At 47.7% G+C, this 26011-nt stretch overlaps 1 protein-coding gene across 1 annotated transcript in view; it reads right to left on the bottom strand.

Annotated features, from left to right (window-relative positions):
- The window catches only part of Cemip (cell migration inducing hyaluronidase 1), a 156289-nt gene that overhangs the window by 52762 nt on the left and 77516 nt on the right, over nucleotides 1-26011 (bottom strand). The window contains exons 2-9 of the mRNA XM_052159366.1: nucleotides 18599-18708; nucleotides 14533-14679; nucleotides 13910-14048; nucleotides 12476-12712; nucleotides 8445-8624; nucleotides 5224-5294; nucleotides 4189-4284; nucleotides 3363-3484 (exon numbers count right to left, since the gene is read on the bottom strand). Coding sequence (XP_052015326.1) covers nucleotides 3363-3484; nucleotides 4189-4284; nucleotides 5224-5294; nucleotides 8445-8624; nucleotides 12476-12712; nucleotides 13910-14048; nucleotides 14533-14679; nucleotides 18599-18708 — 1102 coding nt within the window. The remainder of the gene's footprint in view (nucleotides 1-3362; nucleotides 3485-4188; nucleotides 4285-5223; nucleotides 5295-8444; nucleotides 8625-12475; nucleotides 12713-13909; nucleotides 14049-14532; nucleotides 14680-18598; nucleotides 18709-26011) is intronic.

Below are 26011 nucleotides of genomic sequence, written 5' to 3'. Positions count from 1 at the left end.
AATGAGGTGAGGAGGAATGATGTGTCTGATGAGATCTGGGATTGTGCCCATATCTGCTTAAAGCCTGAGCCTCTGGAGGGCACTCTCAGGTAGGTTTCTGGAAACAAGTAAGAGTGATGACACATTAGGCCAGAGTTTTCTCTGTATGGGTGGAGTTGAGGGAAGGAGAGCAGATGGGGTTTACCAGCTTATACAAGGGTGGGCAGTGGTTCCAACCAAACACTACTTGAAAGGCTGAGGTCTGGTGTGTCTAGGTGGTGGCCTGAGCATCTGGACTTTAAAAACTGCCCAGGTGATTCTAACAGGTAGGAAAGTTTGGGATCATCTCTCAGTTAAAGACCTAAGTGTGTGTGAATATCTATTATATCCTCAGAGTGAAACTATGTTGTGGTAGTTGGTTCTACAGATAAGAAACACGGCCTTCAGAGAGGATGAGTAACTTGCCAAACATCACAAGGCCAGTAAGTGGTGCAGCGAAAATTAAAGCCCAAGCTCATTTAGCTTCAAAGCCCCCATTCTAGCTTTCAGGTAAGCCCAGCCTAACAGTCTTTGTTCAAATGTCCTGTTTCCCATCCCCCCATCCACCCCCACTGCATCCCTGAAAGTGAGGCTGCAACCAGCCAGGGATGCCAGGCAAGAAGCACAAGGACAGGATAGAATTTAGTAACAGGCTCAAAGGACCGTGGTTCCTGCCAGTTGGGGCTCATCCCAAAGCCAGGGTGTGTCCCTCTGCAGACTGTGGATGTCATTCAAACATGTGCAATTTAGAAAAGCACTGGGGCCATCTTTGGCACAGAAACCATGGAGACAAGGAGACAGGCTTAGAGAAGGAGAAAAGTATCACCAATCAGAGAGAGAGAGAGAGAGAGAGAGAGAGAGAGACTTTTTAGGAAAGATTATCTAGAATCTAACTAACAGGCTAACAGAACCAGTTTTGTCTTTGCCTGAGAGGAGGTCTCCCAGACATGCATACTAAAATTCCATAAAAATCCAGCTCCTTCCACATCACCCTCACAGCCGTGATTTCCATGGTCTCTGGTACAGTAAACCTGTCCCTTAGTACCTGCTAAAAGCCTAAAGGTGTCATCACCAAGTTTAAGCTCACCAAGGCCTGCTCTTCTGACCCCAAAGTCCCACGAAGCCAATTCCATCTTCAGTGGGAGCCCTGTCACCCTAACAACAGGGCCTCAACTCGTTACCTATTAGAGTTGGATATTTGTCACAGTACAAAAAAATCCAGTAATGATTTCAAGGGAACTGCTTAATTATACTGCTTTCTCTTTTAATGACCTCAGTCAGTCTTGTATAAGAAGAGTAAAAAGAGATCCTAAATCTAATTCCATTAAATAGCAGGAATCTTTAAAGAATTATTAGTATTAGCCATGCTTGCAGATAATAATAAAACACTTAATAATATTTCATTTTTAACAGTAAATTAAATTAATTTTGAGCAGGGCAGTGCGGCACAATGGTACTTGCCTTTAATCCTAACACTCAGGATGCAGAGGCTGGTGGGTTTCTGTGCCAGCCTGGTCTACATAGTGAGGTCCAGGCCAGCCAGGCATCATGAGACCCTGTCTCAAACCCCTCTCTGGGTTTTTGAATAAAATTTATAGAGGACACTCAGACACCCATGTCCATACATGGCCAGGCCACGAAACCAAGTTGTGAGGGAACCTTTATGACTCCTATTTTTGCACTTAGCCATAAAGTCAAATATTTTATGTATATCTACAGCCAGAGTATACATGCAAAACTCGAGGACAGGATTTACAGCTGCTCACTCTAAGGGTAGTACACACACAGTCACCCTGAGGTGGCACACCACCCAGATCATTCACAGCAGTCATCCCAAAGTGATGTGGATGGAGACCTTCTCAGCTAGTCAGAGCTGTCTTCCATCCCCATGTCAGCTACCATCGGGTGACAATGATAATCCTGTTATTGTTCCCCAGTCTCTAGTCCTCTGGAGGTCACAGATGTCCATCCTACTCCGTCCCAGATGATCTAACTACGTCTAGGTGGAACAGGTGTCCAGAGCCTGTGTCAGATGCAAATCCTGGGCAGTGGGGGTGGTACAACCATGAAGAGGGCTTAGTGAGTGCCCTGAGTCCCCAAGGACGTGAGAACCATGGGGGCAAAGATGGTATATGAATATCACTTCAATGTGTGCCCAATGTGGAGGTCATTTCCTTCTCCAGGTAGAATCAACTGTGAGTGGAGATCCTTTGCAGACTTCATGAATGCTGACTTTTATGTACCTACTGGGATCGGGTTGTACTTCAAATCCTATCTGCCCACTGTGTGCCTAAGGGCCCATAGGGCATCAACACAGAAGTGAGCTTGGCGGGCCAAGCAGGATCCTGTAGCCATGGCTGAAGAAGCAGTGACAACAGGGGGAAGGAACTCAGACAGGGGCTGGAGTCATGGCTTCAAACAGATAAGGAACCTTCCCTTCTGTCTCTCACGTGGGAATAGTGCAATCTGGTTAACCTGCTTCAGAGGAGGGCAGAGAGTAATTCCACCCAGGTGACAAGAAAAGATCTGGGCGAGTTAGTGTCCTTATTCCTCCACAAGTTTGTCCTGCCTAGAAAAAGTGTAGAGATAAGGATGGAGCAGAGACTGAGGGGATGGCCAACCAATGACTGGCTCTACTTGAGACCCATCCCATGGACAAGAACCAATCCCTGACATTATTAATAATACTCAGTTAAGCTTATAGACAGGAGCCTAGCATAACTGTCCTCTGAGAGGCTCTCCCCAACAGCTGACTGAAACAGACATAGAGACCCACAGTCAAACATTAGGTGGAGCTCGGGGACTCTTGTGGAAGAGTTGGGGGAAGGATTAAGGGACTTGGAGTGGATCAGAACTCCACAAGAAGACCAACAGAGTCAACTACTCTGGACCCTTGGGGGCTCCCAGACACTGAACCACTAACCAAAGAGCACACGTGGGCTGGACCTAGCTCCTCCAATCCCCACAAATATGTAGCATATGTGCAGCTTGGTCTTCATGTGGGTCCCCCAACAACTAGAGACAGAGCTACCCCTGACTTTTTGTCACCTGCCTGTAAATCTTGTTCCTGTAACTGGGTTGCCTTGTCTGGCTTCGGTGAGAAAGGATGTGCTTAGTTTGCAGTGACTTAATGTGACAGAGTGCGTTGGTACCCAGGGTGGGGCCTCCCCCTTATCAGAGAAGGGGAGGGGATGGGGGATGGGATATGTGACGGGGGACTTATTAATTAATTAATTAATGGGTAAACATGAAAAAAAGAGAAAATAAAAAAGAAAAGTTCTGACCCGCAGAGCCTTCTTCAAAGGCAAGCCTTACAGACTCCCTGGCTGTTGTACAGTTGGTACCTGTATATCAACGGGTCGATTGCAGATTTTCCCTGGGTAAGCTGCTCGAAGATCTGAAATTTTCTCCCCACCTTTGCTCTGAGGCACCTTGTCATGGTCAAACCACTCCGTCCATTCTACATCTAGGTAGAAAGCAGAGACAATGTCAGACAGGACCTTGTTTCATTTTGACTTGTCTCCTAATGACTGTTTCCTTTTACAAAGGCAATAAAAGTTTCTTGTTATTACAAAAGAAATGAGCAGGATAGAAAGAAATAAAAGCCCATGCGTAAGCCTGCCCCCAATGTCATCGCTACCATGGTTGGCTTTCTGTAAGCCTGAGGTAGCTACTCGAAAGCCAGTTTCTATCTCAGCCTCTGTCTGCATTTCCCGGCCAGTTCTATTACCTGGCATATAAAACCAGAGGCTATGAGGGCTGGAGAGATGGCTCAGTGGGTAAGAGCACCGACTGCTCTTCCAAAGGTCATGAGTTCAAATCCCAGCAACCACATGGTGGCTCACAACCACCCGAAAAGAGATCTGAGGCCCTCTTCCCGTGTCTGAAAACAGCTACAGTGTACTTACATATAATAAATAAATAAATCTTTAAAAAAAAAAAACGGAAAAAAAAAACCAAAGGCTACCTGTGGAGGCACAATGTAAATCTTAACCACAGGCGAGAGCTTGCTAACAATTTGCCAATGTGGCTTGATTAATGAAAGACAGCTTCAGTTGCAATTTCTCCATTGATGCCTTGTAAGGTGTCCCTACCGGTATAAGAAATCCGTGCTACTCCTTGCCTGTTCTGCTGCTATTCAGTTTTAGCAGTCTGTCTTAAACATCTCACCTTGAACCCATTCGCTGGATGAAGAAACATTGAAATGTTCACCATGCTCTGTCTGGAACAGTTTGAAAACCCGGGCAGCAGCTGAGCCTCTGTGACCTGTCGGAAGGACAAGAATGTGAGGAAGCCGACAGACCCTTAAATCCATGGTGATGTTGACCTTAGCAAAGAGGTGACCCCTATACTCATGTTTCTTTGTTTTGATTTGGTTTAGTTTTAGTGTCTTATTTTGTTTTTGTTTTGAGATTGGATCTCAGGTAGTCCAAACTGGCCTTGACTTATGTAGCCAAGGATAACTTTAAACTTGTCTTCTTGCTTCCATCTACCAAGTCCAATTCACAGTAGATTTAAAAAAAAAACAAAAAAAACTCAAGGATCTTGAACCATTTCATTAAGGAATATTTTTCCCATATTCAAATAATTCTTGTCACTTAGAAAGAGGTTACATCCATTTGTGTCTGTGTGTGTGTGTTTCAGTTTTGAAAGTTCAATTACAGTCTTCTGACAAGGGAAAGTTGAGAAAATCTATTATTTCTGCCCTGGGCTTAAAACTGGCAGTACTCACCCTAACCACATGGGGCAAAGACACTACACTGTCTGGGAAAGACCCTCTACAGGCCTTGGGTGTAGTTCAGACAAAGAGATTGCCTAGCATGCATACAGCCATAGGTTTATGATATTGGGGTATGTATATACCTGTAATCTCAACGCTCAGGAGGGAGAGGCAGGAGGGTCAGAAGTTCAAGGTCATTTTCTGTTATATATTGATTTTGAGGCCAAGAGACCACTTCCCAGCTCTTAGCTTTTCTTTGTCAGTGAAGACCTCTTCGGACATACAAAATCTTAGGGAGAGATCTACTTCCCTCTGGCCTGAACCTGTGTTTCTGGCTCACAGTGCAGTGGATGAAGTGGCCAGATTCTTATCTGGGTCCTTACAGAGGGCAGCTATGTTCTGAGTGTAGCTAGTGACTCATAACCCACAGTCTCTCATCAGGGAGACTCTGGAGGGGACTGGGCCTCTCACCAATCATTTATTACCATGGTATTCAATGTGGTCTTCAACTGAAGAGGAGGGATTTCCTTTCACAGTGATGAAACTCCAAGGATGTCTGAAAACAACAAAGAGTCAGGTTTTTTTTACATGCTGGAGCTGGCACTCAGTAGGGCTCACAGAGTGAAGACACATTCTCACAGCTGAGTCTCCCTAGCTACCGGAGGAATTTCCCAGTCATCCATCCATGGGCTTCCTCTTCCCATAAAACAAGAACCTTTCTTTGCAAGCACAAGGCTGCCTGCTTCCTCAGCAGCCAGCTAGCCTGGGCATCTCTTCCCTGGAGATGAATCACAAACAAACACGCCAACAACTCACCCAACCATGCCACCCGCCAAGCCCAATTAGATCCTGCAGCAAATGTCAGATCAGTTCCAACAGAGACGATTCCACTCGTGTCCATTGCCCAAAAGAGGTGAGCTCAAGGAAAATGACACAGGCTACTGGGACTGGATGCTTTGCCATAAGCCTTGGATCTTAGAAAGGGATGAAGTATGTTGTATGGGGAGGGAAGGAAAGAAAGGCGTGTGGTCTGGAAAAGTCACATAGCCTTTCCCTTTGAAAGAGTACACTGCTCATTGGGAGGTTTTCTTAGTGGTTTTTGCCTAGCATGCTGCATACAGTGATTGGGATAAGGGCCCCACCCTAATATACCACCCTGACATATTGAGCATTCTATTATGAAGAGAACTGAGAAATGACAGAAATGACTCTCTGTCCTTTCTTCCTCACACCCAGGACAGAGGTGTCCTCTCTAGAACCGAATGAAGAGGGATTCCGGTAAGAACTCCAAGTCTGTTCGTTCATGACAGTTGGCTGATTGGACAAAGACTTATTCAGATTTTCTTATTGTTCTCCACATTTCATGAAACTTAGCACAAAAATATTCAGACTGAATGAACTATTTGGATTCTTTTTTTTTTTTTTTTTTTTTTTTTGCTTTTTGGATTTGGTTTTTTCGAGGCAGGGTTTCTCTGTATAGCCCTGGCTGTCCTGGAACTCACTCTGTAGACCAGGCTGGCCTCGAACTCAGAAATCCGCCTGCCTCTGCCTCCCAGAGTGCTGGAATTACAGGCGTGTGCCACCACCGCCCAGCTCACTATTTGGATTCTTGTGGCTTCTGCTTCCTTAGGAAGGTCCTCCGTTGTGTTTAACTTAGCATAGCGTAGCCTTCTTATGAGAACTGGACTCTTATTGAAGACTCTCCCATCTCCCAGGAATGCAACAAGTGCTTCTTTATGACAAAGCAAAAGATCACGATGAAGCCGGGTGGTGGTGGCGTACGCCTGTAATCCCAGCATTCTGGGAGGCAGAGGCAGGCGGATTTCTGAGTTCAAGGCCAGCCTGGTCTACAGAGTGAGTTCCAGGACAGTCAGGGCTACACAGAGAAACCCTGTCTCGAAAAAACCAAATCCAAACAAACCCAAAAAAAAAAAAAAAAAAAAAAAAAAAAAAAAAAAAAAAAAAGATCATGATGTGAGTAGCTTTTGATTTTGCTTGGGCCTCCTGAGCTGGTGAGTCAGTGCTGAACGATGCTCAGCTGAGGTTTGAAATTAAGCTATGCCACACTCGTCCTTAAATCTTTCAATGGCTCCCCATTGCCTTGAGCAAAGCTGGAGTTCCTCAGCACAGAGCCTGACCCTCCAACGTCAGTCCTGCATCCTTGTCTCTCACGCACCCCTCCCATGTACACACATCACTACTAAGTCCTTCCCAACTCCACTGGTTTCCCAGCTAGCCTGGCCTCCTGTGAGCTGTGGCCCACTCCCCTGGATCAGCTCCCCTTGCCCCCCCCCACCTCTCATGGGGTCCCATTCATCTCCATCTACTCATGCAAGCTCAGCGGGCCCAGCTGGGTGACTCTCATCAAACCTCCTATTTCCTGAATGAATAAATGAGGGGTCCCTGTCCCAGCACATCTATTGATTTTAGAGGCTCAGCTCTTATCACCCAAACATATAAAAGAGAGGTGATTATGTAACTCCTGCTTGCTGTGACCAGGATGACGTGGAGGTTACCATTGTTCCAGTGACTCTCTTATAAGGAGAGAACCTGCCAGGCAGGGTGACAACTCTGTTACTCATATTATCGCATGGAACCCCTCCCGGCACTCTTTTGCGATAGATCCTTAGATACCCTATTTTACAGATTCGAGAATTAAGCAGAGGCTGAGTCACTTGCCTGTGGTCACACCTCAAAGGCAGCACAGCAGAGATTCAAAGCCAGGCATCCGAAGCCAGGCTTTGGGCTCTGAGCCACTGCAACCTTCTCCCAAAGGCCCTTCAGTAGCTTTTTTCTTCACGGTCCCTCTCTCATCATAAATTAATAAACTGACTTTTGGTTTATAATGTGGTGAAATGAAAGTGTGTCTGGCGTTTGCTGACAAAGGAAACCTGCCATACCAAGATATCATTGTCATATTTGGCTGCCTGAGTTTCCTGCCCCAGTTTCCCTTCCAGAAGCAGCAGCCAGAGAATACAGCCTGGGACCTGAGGATCTTTGTCCAGCCAGCTAATTTACTCTGCAGGCTAGGAAAGGCTTTGAGCATCTCTTGCTTGCCCTTGTCGGAGGAGCTGAAAATGGGTAGCATAGTCTCAAACAGCTATGAGGCCGATCATCTCAAATTTAGCCACGCTGAGAGTTGGCTTGCAGGATCAAAAGATGTGACTGCAGTGTGCCAAAAGACTTCCTGCAGTTGTCAGTGTGTGCACATGCCAACATCAGGCATGATGCTACAATCCAAAGCAAGAGGCTACACACTTGAACCTGTTCAATAAGGTTCCCTTTCCTTGGGTATTTAGCTGGGTGGAGACAATTGCATAATCCCTAAAGCACTGTCTGCCAATCCCCAGGCACAATACGAACCTTGAAAGGGTAAACGGACCTTAGCTGTCTATCGGGGTTCTTATTTCCTTGCTCATTCTAGGCAAACTCAGGGCTTGTAAGTCACTGATTGAGGAAGTAAGTTCATATAGAAACCTGTGCATTGCAGTAGTGGGCTTTTCCTGTAAAAACCAAACCAAACCAAACCAAACCAAAATAAAAAGCGCAGGCTTCCTTTGAGCACCATGCCTGAGTTTGTCCAGTACGGGTAAGCAATGTGCCTTCAGTGCCCTGTATTGTCATTCTAAGCCCTGTGGAGCTGGAGGCACACCCTGGTTAGCGCGGACTGCTTCAGTTGAGCGGAGATGGAAATGATGGGCAGTACCTAAATCCAAGGTGGAGGAAGTGTTTGCTACCCAGCTTGGTCATTGCCTTGCGGGCGGTGTCATCCAGGTTTCTAGAACCTTCATCATTCACTGCGACAGAAAGAATCCTGCCATCGGGCACTGCATTCAAATACTGGACCAGACGTTCACTCTCTTTCTTGGATCTGTAAGTGTCAAACCTAAAAGGAGCAGAAAGAGTGAAGATGGGGATGGTCTTGGCAGCAGTCTGAAAAGGACAGTGACCTAAGTACACATCTGTCTTAGCAGCTAAGATATTGTCCGTAGACCTTGAGAGCTATGAACAAGGAAGTGTCTTCAGAGAGCAAGCTAGTCTGGCTGTTTGGCTTGCCATACAGAGACACTCAAGAAGGGGGCTTTGATTTAGCCACACTCACTATTCACACAGGAAAATACCTCAGAAATAACTCCAGTGCTAGAGATCTTTGGATCTGGGATGTAGAATAAGTCACATGCTTGGGTTTCAGGCTTTATACACACCGCCTTCTTCCTGGGAGTTGTTGCTCATGCCTCTTGGAAGGGGTTGGCACTAGGAGACAATTGGGACACCTAGAGCAGCAGGGATTTCTCTCTCTGATCCAGACCAAAGCAACTCTTCCAAAGTTCTTGGGAATGACTGTGAGGCTGCTTCACATCTTGTCTCCTATCCTGCAGCAGCTCGTGTGTATTTCAGAGTCATTAAGCTGTCGCATCTGATTCTACTGCAGCAGTGGTAAGACGTTTTAACCACTGTGAGTGCTACTGCATTTCTGCTTGTTCCCTTATTCTCTCTCTCTCTCTCTCTCTCTCTCTCTCTCTCTCTCTCTCTCTTTTTAAAAAAATTTACTTTAGTATAGTAAGAACTCTAATCAAGAAATTCACCCCTTTAAACAAACTTTTAAGTAAGTAATGCGCCAGGCAGTAGAGGCACACGCCTTTAATCCCAGCACTTGGGAGGCAGAGGCAGGCAGATTTCTGAGTTCGAGGCCAGCCTGGTCTACAGAGTGAGTTCCAGGACAGTCAGAGCTATACAGAGAAACCCTGTCTCAAAACAGACAGACAGACAGACAGACAGACAGACAGACAGACAGACAGAAAGTATGTAAAGCATCATGGTTGACTACAAGTACCATATTGTAAGAAATGATCTTAAACAAGTTTTAAGTATGGAACACATTATGACTGTTTACAAGTACAATGCTGTAAGAAATGATCATCCCTTATTACATTGTGTGTGTGTGTGTGTGTGTGTGTGTATGTGTGTGTGTTACAGATTGAGATAGGTTCTTGACATCAGAGGAAGCCTTCCTCAACCTCCCAAAGGCTGGTATTACAGGAATGTGTCATCTCCTTGGGTTCTAACTTTTTTTTTTTTTTTGAGATGGAAGAGTGTATCCCACTGGCCTTGAACTCCTGGACTCAAGTAATCCGTTCTCAGCTTCTCAAGTAGCTGGAATATCAGATGCACCCCTCCATGCCTGGCTAATTCACTCTTTCTTTCTTTCTTTCTTTCTTTCTTTCTTTCTTTCTTTCTTTCTTTTTTTGCTAGTTCATTCTTACAAATAAAACTTACACAAGATACAGATGTTTAAAGCCAATGACTATACCCTGCTAGTAAGAAATCATAAAGGAAAACAATTGCTCCAGCATCAGTAATCTAAGGTGGCAACGCCGCAGCAGGGACTTTCTTTTGTTAATGATTGTTTTAATTTGGAAATTATAATATAATTATATCATTTTCACCCAAACTGTCCCTCTCCTGTCTCCAACCTCTCCCATGTACATCCACCTGTGTCTCATTCAAATGTATGACCTTTTTTGTTAACTGTGTCCTGTGTGTGTGTGTGTGTGTGTGTGTGTGTGTTTCTAAATTCAACCTGCTTTGTCTGTATAGTGTTGCTCACATGTATGTTTTCAGCTCTGACCACTTGGTATTAGTAACCAACTGGTGTGGTTTTCCCCAAGGAAAGCTATTTCCCCCCGCTCTCAGCATTCACTGTTGCCCATGGTTCTTTCTGTAGGGCTGAGGCCTTTTGACCGCTCACTTCCACATTGCCATATCTACTGGTGTGGTCCTTGTTCTGGCCATGTGACAGTTTGTACAGTTATAATAGAAGAGAACTGGCTTGGAACTTAACAAGCAAAGTGTTCTAAAATGAATCTTGAAAAATAAGCGCATGTGACTAGCTAAGAAAATTTTGAGAAGGACAAAGTACCACAGTGTAGTGTGGTGACTAGAGAGGTATCACCCAGCTGCTGAGTCTTATCATCTCGCTGGTTCTAGTGTGCTTCTGAAGTGCTGTCCCCACAGCCAGCCCTTATCCAAGACCTGTAATGCCACATCCGCTCCCCCTTCAGGAGCCTTGCCTTCTCCCCTGACCCCAACCCCATCAAAGCTCAGCTACCTTTAAAAGCCAGCCCCAATTCTCGATCCTTCAGGTAAACTCCCCATGTGACTATAACCTGCATTTCTCTGTGCTTGTTAACCTCTCCCCATTCTTTCAGCTGTGGGATCCTCGAGGTCTCCAACATCCTTTAAGCCAAGGAGGTGAAGCAAGCACCTGTCACTCAAACACCTGTACTAGCTGTCCCCTGTTCTGACAGCACTTTAGCTCCTCTGACCGCATCTGGGCTACGTGGCACTAATTCCCATACCTGCCCCCAAGAGGTTCTGTGACTCTGCAGCTGTCTCCTTCCCCTTCTAGAGGGGAGCTTAAGAGCCTCAGGGACAGGGACACAGAGCAGGTCCAGCTCTGTGGAATCTCTTAGACCCCAGAGGCCTGCTGCTCTGCCTTCCAAGTTGCACTAGAGTCTTCTATCTTCAGTACTTCCTGCAGACGCCTCATCCTCACCTATGCCTCTCTCCTGGACCACTGCTAGGGCTTGACTGTTAAGGTCTCATCTGTTGCTATGTATTGTAATGCTAAATGCAGCACACACACACACACACACACACACACACACACACACACACACACACCAAGACCTTGTTGCTCCAGAGACAATAGAGTCAGTGTGCTCCCAAGTTATTTTAATTGGCTAAGACTCAACAGCTGAGCAGAAGAGACATAGGCAGGGTTTAGGGTTCCGGAGCTGGGGTGGGAGAAGAGCTATGAGAGGGAGAAGAAGGTGGGAGAGGAGGAAGCAACATGGTTTAGATGAGTCACGAAAGCACAGCCATGAGGGTTGGCTAATTGGAATTAAGAGCAGCCCAAATGAAACATGGCAAATTATATAATGGGATTACTGGTTGGGAAATAGACATAATAATATAGAGGTAGCTATCTGCCCAGCTGTTATGCTGATTAAGGCTTATTATAAATGTAAAGATCATGCGTGTCTTTTATCCGGGAACTACATGGTCAAACGCAGGGTAGAAACCCTGGGTTGCAATTGAATCATTTCAACACTTGACAGTCATCACTTTGCTCTCCACTATCCTCCCAGGTTCTTCCCAGTCACTAGAATGTTCTCTTCAATTAGATGATGCTTTTCTTGAAGACCTCAGATGGCTTCACATCTTACTGAAAATAAAATCCACCTCTTTACTGTCACCTGTGCCCCTGCTCCTCCTCCCTGCTCCGCATGTCCACCTTTGAGGCCCTCTCCATGATCTGAGAGTGCAGTGCTTTGGGAACCTCTGGCCTTTGCACTTGGCTTGAGCTGTTTTCTGACACGGTGCTCAGCTCACAGGCTGCTCCTTCACACTGCCCTTTCCTGATCACCTGTGTGAAGTGACGCACTGGTTCCCTTCCTACTATTCCAATTTATTCCACGATGCCTTTTACATTTCTATCACCAGTTATCACCACCTGAAGTGTGTGTGTGTGTGTGTGTGTGTGTGTGTGTGTGTGTGTGTGTGTGTTTACTTGCACACATTTGTGTTAAATTCAGCTTTGCTGGCCAAATGTCTAGGAAAGGAGCAGGACTTCCCTCCGCACCATCCACACAACATGCCAGCCCCTGGGGAAGCTCTCTGACTGGGGGAGATCCTGAACAAGGGAGGGCATGAGTAGAGGAAAGCCAACCTTACCGGTCAGAATGAACAACTGTGCCCAATTTGGCATCAATGACATGAACAATGACTCCACGGTGGCCCCAGCTCCTTTCAAAAAAATATCCTCCCTCCTGCATGCCACCAGGATGAAGGGTCTTGTTTAGAAAAGTCCAGGAAAGCTTTTTCTGCCCGTGTAACTCAAGAGTGCCTCCTTTGTCCACTCCAATGTACTTCAGGCCATAGTAAGGGTCCGGCAGGATGTTTTCATCAGCTCTGGAAAGAGAAAGGTCCCAAAGGGTTGGCCAGCACATCTCAGTCAGATAGATGCTGAGCCCCTAGGGGAACATCACTGGTCCCTGCTTCCCACTGTGGCCTCAGACAGCCAAGCTGGAATTTTGGGTGATGACATTAGGTCTGCAGAAAAGTATTAGCAAGTATGACCTTCCCAAAGCAGAGTGACAGTGGGAGCACAGGGCAGCAGGAGTGCCTAGCAGACACTGTTCGCAGCCTCTGTCTTCATCCCTGGTTTCTGCCTCTGCCCTATGGGCTGTAGAATCACAGGTACTTCCATTGTGTTCCTGCCTACAGTCAAGCATTCTTAACTATCACTTCTTATAACTCTCAATTGCTTAAAGATGGGTCACAGAAAAAGGAAGAAGAAGCAGAAGCAGAAGGAGGAAGAGGAGGAGGAGGAGGAAGAGGAGGAGGAGGAGGCTGGGTCACAGGACTGAGGGAAAGGCACCTGGAACTTTCCTAAGTCTTATTGCTCCTCTGTTCTCCAAATGTTTTTTCTTGGAGAGTGGAGGGATGTTTATAAGACTCAGAAACCTAAGGTAAGTTACAAGTCTCAGGAGGACCCCTCCCGTGGTTCTATACAAGCAGTAAACAATTGCTTAGGTAGAGGGGGCTCTCCAGTGGAGTGGCCTGACTGTTGAGCGGCAGGCTCCAGGGATGCAGTTTTCCTGAGTCAGTACCCATGCTGTGCTTGCTTTCACATGATGCAGCTACTTTGAATCACCTATGCTGTTAAAAGTAACCCCAATAACCCCACAGGTTCTACAGGCTAGACCTGGGTAGAATTATGTCTCAGGTCTGTCACTGGTGCCCTCACTGGAGTGCCCTCACATTTGTTCACACCTCCCTCTGAAACATTGCACACGTGTTTATAGCACTAAGTAACCTCTTTCAGAGTCTCTTCAAATCACAGAATGACTGGAAAGCTACTGAGAGCCTGTCAGGGACGGCTGCAATGCAGCTGCTCCGTATATGACATGATAAACAAAGGACCCCTTGGATACCTGCTTACCCACTTCATCACGCCTATCTTATTCATGGTTACGGTCTAGTGAAACACGGCGGTGGTTCCTGTTCTTTATAGAAGTCTAGACTTCTGGTTTCCCTCTCCTCTGGAAAACCTCTTTCCCGTTAGACCCAACAGCAGTGCTTGACCATCGAGCAAAGTCATCCCACCTTCCATACAGCACAATACTGAAATTGCCCTCAAAAGGGCAGAGGGCACTCCCAGCATGCAGCTCTCCACCGTCATCAATTAGGATGTGCCGGGTGCGCAGCACGATGTGTTCATGGTGGTCTTTAATGACAAGCTTTCCTGAAGAGAGAGGAAAGGGGATGTCTGAGAAGACAAGAATCTTAGGTAATGTTAGAGCTGAGCCCAGAGCAGATTCCCTGTACCCCATCCCCCCAGGCAGGCAAAGGGGCATCTTCGCAGCAGTTCTATGCCCATTGTCTTGCAGAAGTTACTTTTCTCCATCATCTGTTTTGCACGATATCCACAGTGGTCATCCGGTTCATTGTCACTACCCCATGTCCTGAGCTTAATTGCCAAGCATGTAGATGTAAGAATAACATGTCCCTTCAGAGCACAAATAGGAACTGTCATTTTAAACATTCTCTCCCTGCCCCCTCAAGATTAGAACCTTGACAAGCCGTTTCTCAGTGCTCTGAGTGGATAGCGATCTCTAATTTCCAGATCTTCTGACATGAACCCAGAGCTTTTGTTCTGTCTGTCTCAGCTGGCTCTGTAGATCCATTTGCAGGACTCAAGGTGTAGTGGAAGGGACAGGAAGGCTTACCTCCCCCTGAGATAGTGATGGAGTGGACTGTGGCGGAAGAGGTGAGCAGTAGCTTCCTGCCATGGCCAATGTGTACTCGATGGTCTCTGTCATGGCCAGGGTTCCAAGGCTGCAGCTCAGGACTCTGGTCAGGACACTCAGCTGCCACTGCCAAAGATAATCACATGCCACCACTCAGATCAACCACATCACTAGGCAAAGAATGACAGGGTGAGGGCAATACACTTCATGACACACATTTCTTCTCTACTAGGTTTATAAACAAGTTCTCAGACTCCAGAGAAATGCACTGATCTGAGAAGCAGGTACCCTGGGTATGGCCAAACCCCATTCCTGATTTTGTCACCTTACTCTGGACAGCCCCCTTCCTCCTCTGATTCAACCAATATCTTTCTAACTCTGTTCCCTTAGAGACCAGAGAAAGATGGCAAGGAATGAATTGGATAAATAAGTAGCACTGATTACAACACATGTGATCTGCCATTAGTAATGACCTTTAAACAAGGAGCAACTATATAGTATTAGTATTAGTATTATTTTTGAGACAACAATAACCATATACCTAGGCAAGTCTTGTATTTATCTCCTCCATGCCTGTCCTAAATAACTTTCTGCCTGGTGGCTCCTCTGTGGGTAACAACTCTTATCACTACACATATCCTTTGCAGGCATCTACCATGTGACATGTGTAGCATCATTATAAGACACTGCCTTTGGTGGAGTATATGGCCACTGAGTTGGGGCAGTTTCTACACTTGTCCTGGCTAGTTGTTTGTTTGGTTTGGTTTGAGACAGGGTTTCTCTGTGTAGCCCTGGCTGTCCTGGAACTCACTCTTTAGAGCAGACTGGCCTTGATCTCACAGATCCTCCTGTTTCTGCCTCCCAAATGCTGGGATTAACTGCATGTGCCACCACCTCCTGGCTCTGAGCTCTCTCTGTGTGGACTCCTCAGGGTAGGGAGCCACCTGCTGTTGTTCTAGGGTCAGGCTGTGCTTCCGGCCCTATATGCCCCAAGGCAGTCAGTAGCCAAGTGTGGACGCAAGCATGCAGCCAGAGTGTTTAGCTGGATTGGGAGACGTGTGGATTTTCACAGGGTTTCCTGAGATCTGTTCCAAATCTATGCCCTGGGAGATACAGAAAGGGACATATCTATGTCCCAGGAGCTGGGACAACCACCCTATGGAAAGCAAGTGGAGATCCAGAAAAAGAAGCAGGGAGAAGGGGCTCATTGATGTGAGACTATTTTCATTTTCTCAGCAATTAGATTGTGAAGAATAGCAGAGATGTACAAATCAGATGTACACATAGTGGAGAAGAGGAGGGGAGATAGAGATGAGGCTTAGGTAAGCCCATAAGGTAAAGGGTTCACTTGGGAGACCAGAGTGGGTATCAGGAGTGGAAGAAAGCACCACAGTGCAGGGGACTTGGAATCACTACATCCCACAGGTAAAGTTGGCTCAGGAGTCGCATCTATAACATGGGACCAGAACCAGTTCCAATTCAGTTAGTCCCATGGCAGGTATAGCTGCTCTAAGGGATATTTAATTATTCTTCAGTTATGCAAGATGGAAGCCATAATTGCCGTAGTTAGATATCTAAAGAAGATTCTAGAGGGAGACATGCTGTTGTCTACACTCAACAGCACCAGATAAGGACTATGTAGTCTTCCACTGAGCCCAAGTTTTCAGTGTGGGTCCCCAGCCCCCACATCCTCTCCCAGGTGTGCAGCACGCACCTTTGATTCATTGTTGGTGTGAACTCAGACTTTAAGTGTCACTATAATGAGAACATTTGTAGGGTTTCAACGGGTCACTAGGCTCCAAGTAATAATCACAGAGGAAACAGAAGCAGACTTCCCTGCTGGCTGGAGAGAAGAGCTGCTACCAGCCCGTGCATAGGCTGGGCGGCTCCCCGCCCTGATTCAGAATGCTCAAGCTGGTGCTCAGAGCAACAGCTCTGAGAGCCAGTGCTAAATCCCACACCCAGGCTTGTCTCCAAAGAGGAGAGTCACGCATTCCTAGGCGCCTTCCACCTGGATGTGGGAATCCATCTCCAGGAGCTGATTACCACAGTATGGAGACCAAACGGAGCCTCCCGGAGTGCCCAGTGCTCCAGACCAAGAGCCCCCTGGGCAGGACCACTAAGTGGACAGTGCTTCAGGTCTCACTGTCTCGCTTTCAAGGCAAGCCTTTCCCTGTGTAGGCATGCGACTCTGCAGCCAGCTTTGCCCCTCAGCTTGGCTGTGGTGGGCCTCACACTACAGGTTTGGCCACCATCAGGATCATGAGCCCCACTCCCAAAGCTCCGAGCCTCTGGCTAAGACAGAGTACTTCTGTGACTGGATGTGGTGGGCTGTCCTTTGTGGAAGCTGGGTGCTCATACATATGGATCAGTAAATCATCTAAAAACCCACCAGTGCCATCTTTGAAACATCACCATGGCAACCGGACTGAATTCCCTGACTACAGCAAAGGGCCTGTAAAGCAGGCTGTAAGAGCGTGCAGGCTACGACTACTTAAAGCATGAATGACATAGGCAGTTTATACTTCTCTCCCAAAGAACACAGACTAAAGGGTACCAGAGAGAGGCACAGCCTTTGTTCCAAAGCGTTTACATGCAAACTGGGGTTTGGGAGGAAACACCCAGGACATATCTGAATACTCCCCAAGCTGAATCACCCCAAAACATAAACCCAAATACAGTTCCTAGCCCAGAGTCAACACCTACACTGTGTTTATTAATTGAAAGAACAGATGAATGAACTCAGGCAATGTCGTAAATCATTGCACTGAGCACTGACACTTTGCCTACTTGCTGTGTCACCCAAGAATTGATTTGATTTTCTAAGACATCACTGTGAAGGCACTCCATGCTGCAGAGTGCTTCCAGCCCCCAGTGGGCTGGTAAACAATGCAATTCAATGGAAGAGCCTTTATCATGGAAGAGTGTAAAACTCAATGAGTAATGATAGCATTTTATGATGAGCAGTGGTATCCATGGTGGTCTTATTAAACCCCCTGCTCAATTTCTAAGATTTGTATTCTGTGTCTCCAGTGTCTGCCAAAGGTGCCAGTTATTCAGTGGTTGCTTCTTGTAGCCTGGGTGAAGTGTCCTGTGCTTCTAATCTTAATTTAAAATTCACTTAAAGATCAGTTGTTTAGTACCATGAGGGAAAAGGGAAAAAAAAAAGCCACACAAGAAAAAATAAAACAAACCACTTAAAGCAAAGTTGACAATACTGAGACAGTAAAGAAGATCTGAGTAGGGTGCTGGGCTGTGATACAGGCCTGTAACCCTAGCACTTAGGGGGCTGAGGTGGGAAGATTGAAAGTTTGAAGCTAGCCTGGGTTATACTGAGACACTGTCTCAAACAGAAAACAGTTGGGTGTGATGGTGTGTACCTTGATGCCAGAAATCCAGTGGCAGAAAGAGGCTGATCTGTGAGTTTAGGCTATCTTGTGAGGTCCTACCTTAATATATAAACCAAATAACAAGAAAAACACAATCTAATCCTTGCTGAGAGCCTTGTGGCTGAAAAGGGTTTCACGGTCCCAGATCCTGACCTGATGGCACTGGGGAGGGATGTTCTGAAATTAGTAGACCAGAGGTAGGGAAGCTGAATCTTCCCTGAATTCTCCCTCCCAACTCCCCGACTCTCTCCTGGACAGATTCCACCTTTTACATTAGTAACTAACATTTAAAAACAAGATTTTTTTTTAAATCCAAATTTCTGGTCTCTTTAAATAATTCAAAATACCTTACAACAGCGTCTCCCCTTCCCAATTGTCCAGAACTGAGCGATGGGGGCCCCACTAGGGAAGTCTCAGCTCCATGGAGACCACAGTACCTTTCCAGCTAGGTTCGCTTATAATGGACTCCGGCAGACGCTGAGTTTGCAACCCGGGATGATTCTAGGCCAGCCTGTCATTTCCTAAGAAAACTTGGGGCAGGAAGAGGCTTGCCAGAAACCATGGTGTTCAGTGAGGACCTTCCTGAGAGACTCCCTGTGAACTCCCTCTGCCAGCAGCCTGGCTGAAACTGAGGTCCACGTTTCGTGGCATCTCACCTGCAGATGTGGCCCCTGAGAAGCCGATCAGGAGGAGGCAGCCCGTGGCCAGCACAGTCTTGAGGGAGACATTGTGCCTTCCTGCATCTCTCATTCCAACAGCTTGCTCCCTGAAACACAAGTGGAGTGTCAGAGCACAGCCCCACAATAAGCACCAACATGAGGCCGAGACTCACCCACACTGAGGCAGGGGACAGGGTCATGGCAAGAGAGGCACACCCCACAGGCCCAGAGCGGAGACCTGGCGAGTAGTTCCTCGCCTACCGTGACTCAGGGCCAGGCAGATCTGGACATGCAAACTCGGTCACCATTCTGCCCCTGTCCTGTAGCTCTCAGCTGAGTGGCCCTTGAGCTCCCTCCCTCTGAAATGGAACCTTTCTACTTAAGCCAGCAAACAGAGAAGAAAGGAAGCGTAAGCTGGGAATCTGATGCCACAGGCTTGCTGGTGTGCTCTCTGCTGATTGGAGGACTTCCCTGGACCTTGTTGCTTAATTGGGGATGTAGTAGATCTGCTGACCTTTGAACTTGTTGTTAGCGGCTGTCTCCTCTTTGCCCAGTACCAGAACCCCTAATTTTTATGTGGGTGCCTAGCCACCTCGAATAGGCAGAGCATTCTTCACTTTCCTTGTGGCCTTGGGGTTAAGTTGAACCAATGAAGCAGACTTCCAGCAAATGCCCTTAAGGGAAAGGAAACAGGGCTCCCCTCCTTCCTTCTGCCTTCCTGCTGGCTGGGATGCAGACGTGATGGCTGGACCTCCAGTAACTCCCATGAGTCACAAAGTAGGAGCCAAGCTCTGGGAACAGCAAAGCGAATGAGAAGACATCTGAGGCAAAAATAATGCTGGGTGGTGGGCTCCTTCTTATGTTGAGACAATTTAATTTCTATTTCATTAGACTTGTGTTTCTAAAGGATTTGTTTTGTGATTTATTCATTTTACTTTGTACTTATGTAGAAGGTGACTACAGGATCGAGATGGGGATGTAACAGCACAGATATTTGTTCATTTGTTTTGTTTTGGTTTGGTTTTGACTTTGTCTTTGTGCCCAGAGGCTCCGTCTGAGCTTTGGGAAGGATAACTCTAGTTGCAGAGCCCTCTCCCCAGGTCCTTCCCAACAGACCTGTGCTTGTGCCTAGAACAAGCAGACATTATCCCCAGAAAGTGGCTCACAGAGACTCCACCTCTCAGGCCTGCTCAGTGGCTAATCTGATGCCCCTGACCCTGGGCTCAGTGAAGCTCTTTGTGCCAGCTCAGCCAACCGAGGCAGGACAAGGGGGCCTTCTGCACAGGTGGGCTGGGAGGAGGACTGGGGAGGAAGAAAGAACTCAGAATCAATGCCTGGGTGTCCTCTTCCAGCACCCTGCCCGACCCAGACTGCCTCTGCCAGAACAACAGAGGCACTTGTCTCTACATCTGGGAGGCCACCTTTCCCAAGGCTCCCAGAGAGGAGTGCTGCATAGCTTGAAGAGGGATGGTAGTGAGTGGTGCATCCAGACCTGGGGGGAGGGCACAGTGCCCTTCTCAGGTCTCCACTGGCTTAGCAAAAAGAAAGAAAAGGCAGGCTGCCACCAGCTGCCAATGGGCCTTATAACCTCCCTGGGCCACATTCTCCAGGGAGGTCTGACTGGACAACTTGTGCCCTCACTTTATAATGGAATCTGGTAGTGCAGTATGAGGAGGCGGGACATTCCCCAGGATGGACTTGTGAGGACCTCACAGTTCTCATGTACAGAGTCATGCGTAAGTGGCCAAGTGTCAGAGGTTGTTTTCCTTGTGAATGGATGGAGGAGCACTTCCACAGAAGGGAGTGATGTCCAGAACCCGTTCCTGACATTACACCTTCGGCTGTGTTCTCTTCAGTGTCTGAGGCACAGGAGGTAGAGAGGTCCCTATGCCCAGAATTGCCCCATGGCAGAGCACACAGACTTCAAGCTTTCCCGTGCAGAGTGGCTCCCAGGGCCTGGGATGGTCCCGCTACTGTGGATCCTACAGATCCCCAAGCGTCTCTTGGGAGCTGTCTTCCCAGAAGGACAGCACTTTCAGCTGGCCACAGAAGCTTCTGGCAATAGGAGTGGACTTAAGCTTCTTTGTTGGTGAGACAGGCTGGAAGCAGGTTCCAGCTGTGGAAGGTCTCAGAAGAGCTCACAGGGAATGATGCTGGGGACTTCTTGGGGATAGTCAGCCAAGTCTGCACTGGACAGGCTACAGGGTTGCTAAGAGATTGGTGATGATGGCCTCAGCTGGCCTGTTCCCGAAGGGTGTGGGAACCCCGTCAGCACGTGAGAAGAGTCGTACGGTTTCCTCAGCAGACCTCACTCCAGGCCATTGCACATCTTCACAGTAACAAATCAAGTTTCCAGATGTCCCGCGACCCCAGCCTAACTGCTGTACCAGCCTTGAAGGTGCAGGGATCGACAGAGGAGCAAGAATGTCCATGGCTGCCAGGCACAGGGGCTTGGCTCATCCTCCCGTCACTGTCCTGGAGTCCTGGGCTTGTCACCTGTAGACCAAGCAGAGTGTTAAAGAGGATCCAGTGGTGTCCCAGAGTATGCACACGAACATCATGTGTCCTGTGGCTTCCCAGCTCCCAGGTATGGGAATTATTGATACCTCAGAGGCTGCAGAAGGTGGGACTTTCCATAGAGATTCCAGGAAGAAATAAGGACAAGCAGAGAGAAATGTCTCCTGAAGCGTAGGCCCCCAGAGTGAGCCAGAGCACATCCCTATGGGGGACACAGCAGCCAAGCCCTAGACAACCCTGACTTAACAGATGAACAATACAACAAGGTGGTCAGGAATGTGGGCGCCAGAGCCTTCCTAAGGCCACAGCCATTAGGGAGCTCTCATTCTTTGAGGTCAGAAAAATGAAATGAAACAGAACCAAGCGGCAGGGCCATTACGAGCATCAGAATTGCTGCCCGCCCTCCCCATGAAGACCACAGAGCTCTGAGCTTGACTTGATGACAGCATGAGAGCATTGGGAGCTGCTCATATCAGGAATGCTCAGGGTCCAGTAGGAAGACCCTGAAAGACTTGAATCTAGAACTTTAGGCTTGAGTTCCTGTTGTAGCTCCCGTCAGCTCTGAGGTGCCCAGAAGCTCACTCCACCTGCCGGGGCCTTCACACCTCATCATGTCCGTAGGTTCCCAAGAGTGCTCATTAAAAGGCACATTCTCACACACAGGGCTGAGACAAAGCTGGAAGGCAGCTCCATCAGGATTTTAACCCCTGGGTCTGACTAGCATCCCACGCCGTAAAACTGGCACACCAATTTTATCTCTACCGTAAACCCCTGAAGACCTAATTGTGACCCTGAAGTAAAGTTGAAACAAGGTTTTGAGATGTGTTCTCTCCCAACACTCTAGAGGTCAGAGAGGCTGTGGCTTCAACCTTCTTTCATAAAAACAAGCTTTTCTCTCAGTGAACCCCACACCTCCACCATGGCTCCAAGAGCCAGGTCACCTATATGGTATTGGCTCAGACTTTTTCTGGACACCCACAGGATATCCCAGTAGCCACCAAGAATCACAGCAGAACCGAAATACAGAAGCCAGGAGATGTCATTCACTGGGTAGAAAGCCCTTCAGATGCAACAAAGCAGACACCTTCTCCAACATGTTCCAAGGGAGCCACCCCCTCCTTAAGCCAGTAACAGCAGTTCCATGGTCACACCTGATCTGTACCCAGACCTAGCCTTCTCCTGACAGGGACAGGTATCTCTCTGGCCACCTGATCTGGAAGCAGCGCTCTAAAGGAGAAGGAAGCAGGAGAGTAGACAGATTGAGTCCTGCTCTGAATAATGGGTAAACAGGAAGTTGAGTCCCTAGGAAGCCCCCTTAGTCCTGAGCCCCTTTGCCCTTTCAGGGTGCCCTATTATCATAATCTACTTTGATGATATATGTAAGACATCTGTGCCAGGGTCACAGAGTCTAGTCTGTCCCTCAGATAGGTGCTCTGATGCTGAGAAGTCCCCAGGCTACTCCATGAAACTGGCTTCTTGGGCATGTGCCTGTCCACCATGATGCACCTGCTGAGACCCCGCCTCACTGCTGCAGACCAGAGCCTCAGCAGGTCTCACAAACCAAGCCCACTGCTTCCTAAGATGAAACACTTTTTCTCCAGCCCACAGGCACTGCTCCCAGCTGCACTTCCCTGTGGGTACCTGTTACCAGGGAAACCCTTCTATGAGCAGATTCTCACCTGGCAGGTCTACTTTTTTTTTTTTTTTGCTTTTGCTTTTGCTTTTGCTTGCTTTGTGCGTTGTTGTTTTAAAAACTGGGTCTCATGCATGCCAGGGTGGCCTCAAAGTCCCTGTGGATCAGAGGATGACATTGAGTTTCAGGTCCATCTGTCTCTACCTCCCAAATGCTGGGGCAAATGTGTGCTATCAACGCTCAGCTCTTTTTTTTTTTTTTTTTTTTTTTTTTTTTTTTTTTTTTTTTTTAGGTTTTGTTGTTGGGCTTTTGTTTGTTTTTTGTTTTGTTCTGTTTGGATGGGGTGGGAAAACAAGGTCTACATAGCTCAAGCTGGTCTCAAAGTCATGATTCTGCCTTAGCCTCCCAAGTTCCGGGATGACAGACACTGTCCCTGCATCCGGCTCCAATTGAGGCTTCCTGACAGGCTTTTAAGTGAGGCCAATACGGCTGGGTAGTAGACTCTTAGCAGCAAGGGTCTAGTTTGCTACTTTCCAATCTACAAGTGGACAAACGGAGACCCACAGAGTAGAAGGAAGTTGCTTGTATTAAGAAGAACCAGGTAAAGGAAAGTTCGATTCAGAATCTAATAGAGAATGTTTGGACCAAAGTTACAAGGCACATGCCATCTTCCTTGGCATCCTGTTTGTTTAGGAAGAAGGGGGAACTGGGAGAACTGGGTGGATGGCTTCTCCCTTTTGTCCCTTCCCCCCAAAAGTCACAGTTTAGAATGTGAACACATGTCCTGGGTGTCCTGCAGAGGCAGAGAGTCATCCATCATCCACCATGGATGACTCTCTTGCCCAGAGGAACTTTCTTTGATCTGGGAAATTCCCACTGGAGCCACCTGTGGGAGCCATGCCTGGGTGCTGTAGTGCACACACATGGCTGGAATCCTCATCACAGATTTATTCCACACCCGAGCACAGCATCGAGAACCCTGCACGGTCCTCTGCACCATCGGCTGCTCCTCGTCTCCCTGTCACCGCATCATCAGCAGTGAGCTGTGCCAGCACAGCCGGGAAAGCGCAGCCCCCGTACCCTGCTCCCCTCCACACTTGGGGCCCCGTGAGCACTACACTGGTGTGGGAAGAAGTAAACCAGGCTTCTGCCTTCAGGGACCCCTCCAATCACATCGCTTTAGGCAGAAGGCCCCGAAATGGAAATGATGGGCACAGATCTCCAGCAAACCAGATACTTGCAGTGAGAGTAGATGCTTACTTCAACATGGGTGCTTAAGTTTTTACCCTGCAAGGGACAACTCACTTTCCTTTTTTTGTTTAGAGCTTGGCTGTCTAAATCAGTATCTACTTATTACACATGGCTATGTCAACTTAAATAAAAAAAACTCTCAGACTCTCCCTCTCTTTCCCCTTGTCTGTCTGTCTGTCTGTCTCTCCCCCTCTGTGTGTCTGTATCTCTCTCCCCATGTGTGTGTCTGTATCTCCCCCATGTGTCTATCTCTATCTCTCCCCATCCCCCTCCTCCCCCATGTGTCTGTATCTCCCCCGGCCCCGTGCGTGTGTCTAAATGCATGCAATGCATGCACACACTGCACACATGTTAAGGCTAGAGCACAACCTCAGGTGTCAGTCCTCAAGCACTGCCTACTCTGCTTTCCGAGACAAGGTCTCTCGCTGGCCTAGAATTTGCCGATTAGCCTAGGCTGGCTAGCCAAAGAGTCACGGGGATGGCCCTGTCTCTGCCTCCCCAGCACTAGAATTATAGCTATATGTTACTATTTCCAACTTTTTTCATGGATTCTGAGAACTGAGCTCAGGTTTTCATGCTTACATGAAAATCACTTTACTGACTGTGCTATTTCCCAAGCCCCAAATTGAGTTTCCTAGCAACAGGAAGCAGGTGCAGTGTGTGGTGGGCTTCCACAGTGAGCCCTGGACCTGAACAGTCTGCCCATGCTCAGCTCTGGCGGCCAGCCTCGGTGACTGGGGATTCAGACGATGTACACTGACAGGATGAGTCTTTTTAGAGCTAAGGGGGCTCATGGTGTGATCTGGGCCCAGGTCAGCGATAGCGATTAGAACACAGTTTCAGGCCTACTGACCATCCTATCAGAAACTGTCCTGTTCAGGGTCATACAACCTTCTCTAACAAATCCCCCAAGTGATTGTGATGTGGGCAGAGTATTGATTCAGTCCAAAAGGAACACTTGTCAGCCAGCAGTTAAGTGTCAGCTTTGTGAATGTATGACATGGTATTGGCTAATTGCTAACAGTTCCTGATGCATTGCACCGGGGGCCTCTGATGGGCCACTTGAGTGTGAATTTATCCAATCCTGTAATAACCGAGACTTGGTTAACTCAGCTTCAAAGAGGAGAGGCACAGAGCTGTTGGGTACAGTGACACAATCCCCCTAAAGTGTATGGCACAGTGGGGGTCCAGGGTGACCCTCCTCGGGTGTTGGCATGTCATCATCACCCATACCTGGCTTGTGTTTGCTGTCTGACTCAGTCTGCAGTCAGCCTGGGTTATTAATTAGAGCTGATGGTCTCTCAGTAATGGGCTGGTGGTGTATCTAACAAGAAGTGCTTTCTCAAAGCTTGTCACCAGGACTGCCAGCAGGAAGCTGCAACATGGGGCAGTGTGTTTACAGAATGAGGAGAAAACATAAACATGACCTAATGGGATGCACACACTGGGCTCCAAGCAAAGGGTCTACCTGGAAAATGCAGTGTGGCGAATGCACCATTCATCTGGGGTCCCTGATGCCGCCAGCCTATTTATCAGAGAGAATACAAGAAAGCTGTGAGCTGTCCTTCTGCCTCAGAGGCTGGGGCTCGGGGGCCAGAGAGGGACGCTTCTTTGATTATTTACATTTTTAATTACATTTTTTATTTTGTTCAGATTATTTTATTATGGAGAGGGGAGGCTTGGGTGTCCCCCAAATTTAAGCAAAAACCAACTCCCAAAAAAGGGGAGAGAGATGAAAATCTAGGAAGAAGACAACCCTGTCCATCCAACTCAGCATTCCAGGACCACTTTTGTGGTTTTGTATGAAGATGTGCTCGAGAAAGAGAACAAAGTTGCATGTGGCACCCAGAGAGCAGATTCATTGTGCCCCAGCCTACCTTGCCCCCCTGATGCCCACAGGTCTCCATCGCAGTCTGTGATTTGCCTCCTTAATTTAAATGTTTCCTCACAAGACCAACAGTGTCAACTAACCTAGACCCTGGGCCCCTGGGGGCTCCCAGAGACTGAGC

The sequence above is a fragment of the Apodemus sylvaticus genome, chromosome 1 (genome assembly GCF_947179515.1).
Source record: "Apodemus sylvaticus chromosome 1, mApoSyl1.1, whole genome shotgun sequence".
In the NCBI taxonomy this organism is placed as follows: domain Eukaryota; kingdom Metazoa; phylum Chordata; class Mammalia; order Rodentia; family Muridae; genus Apodemus; species Apodemus sylvaticus.
This window is presented reverse-complemented; position numbering and strand designations above follow the sequence as displayed.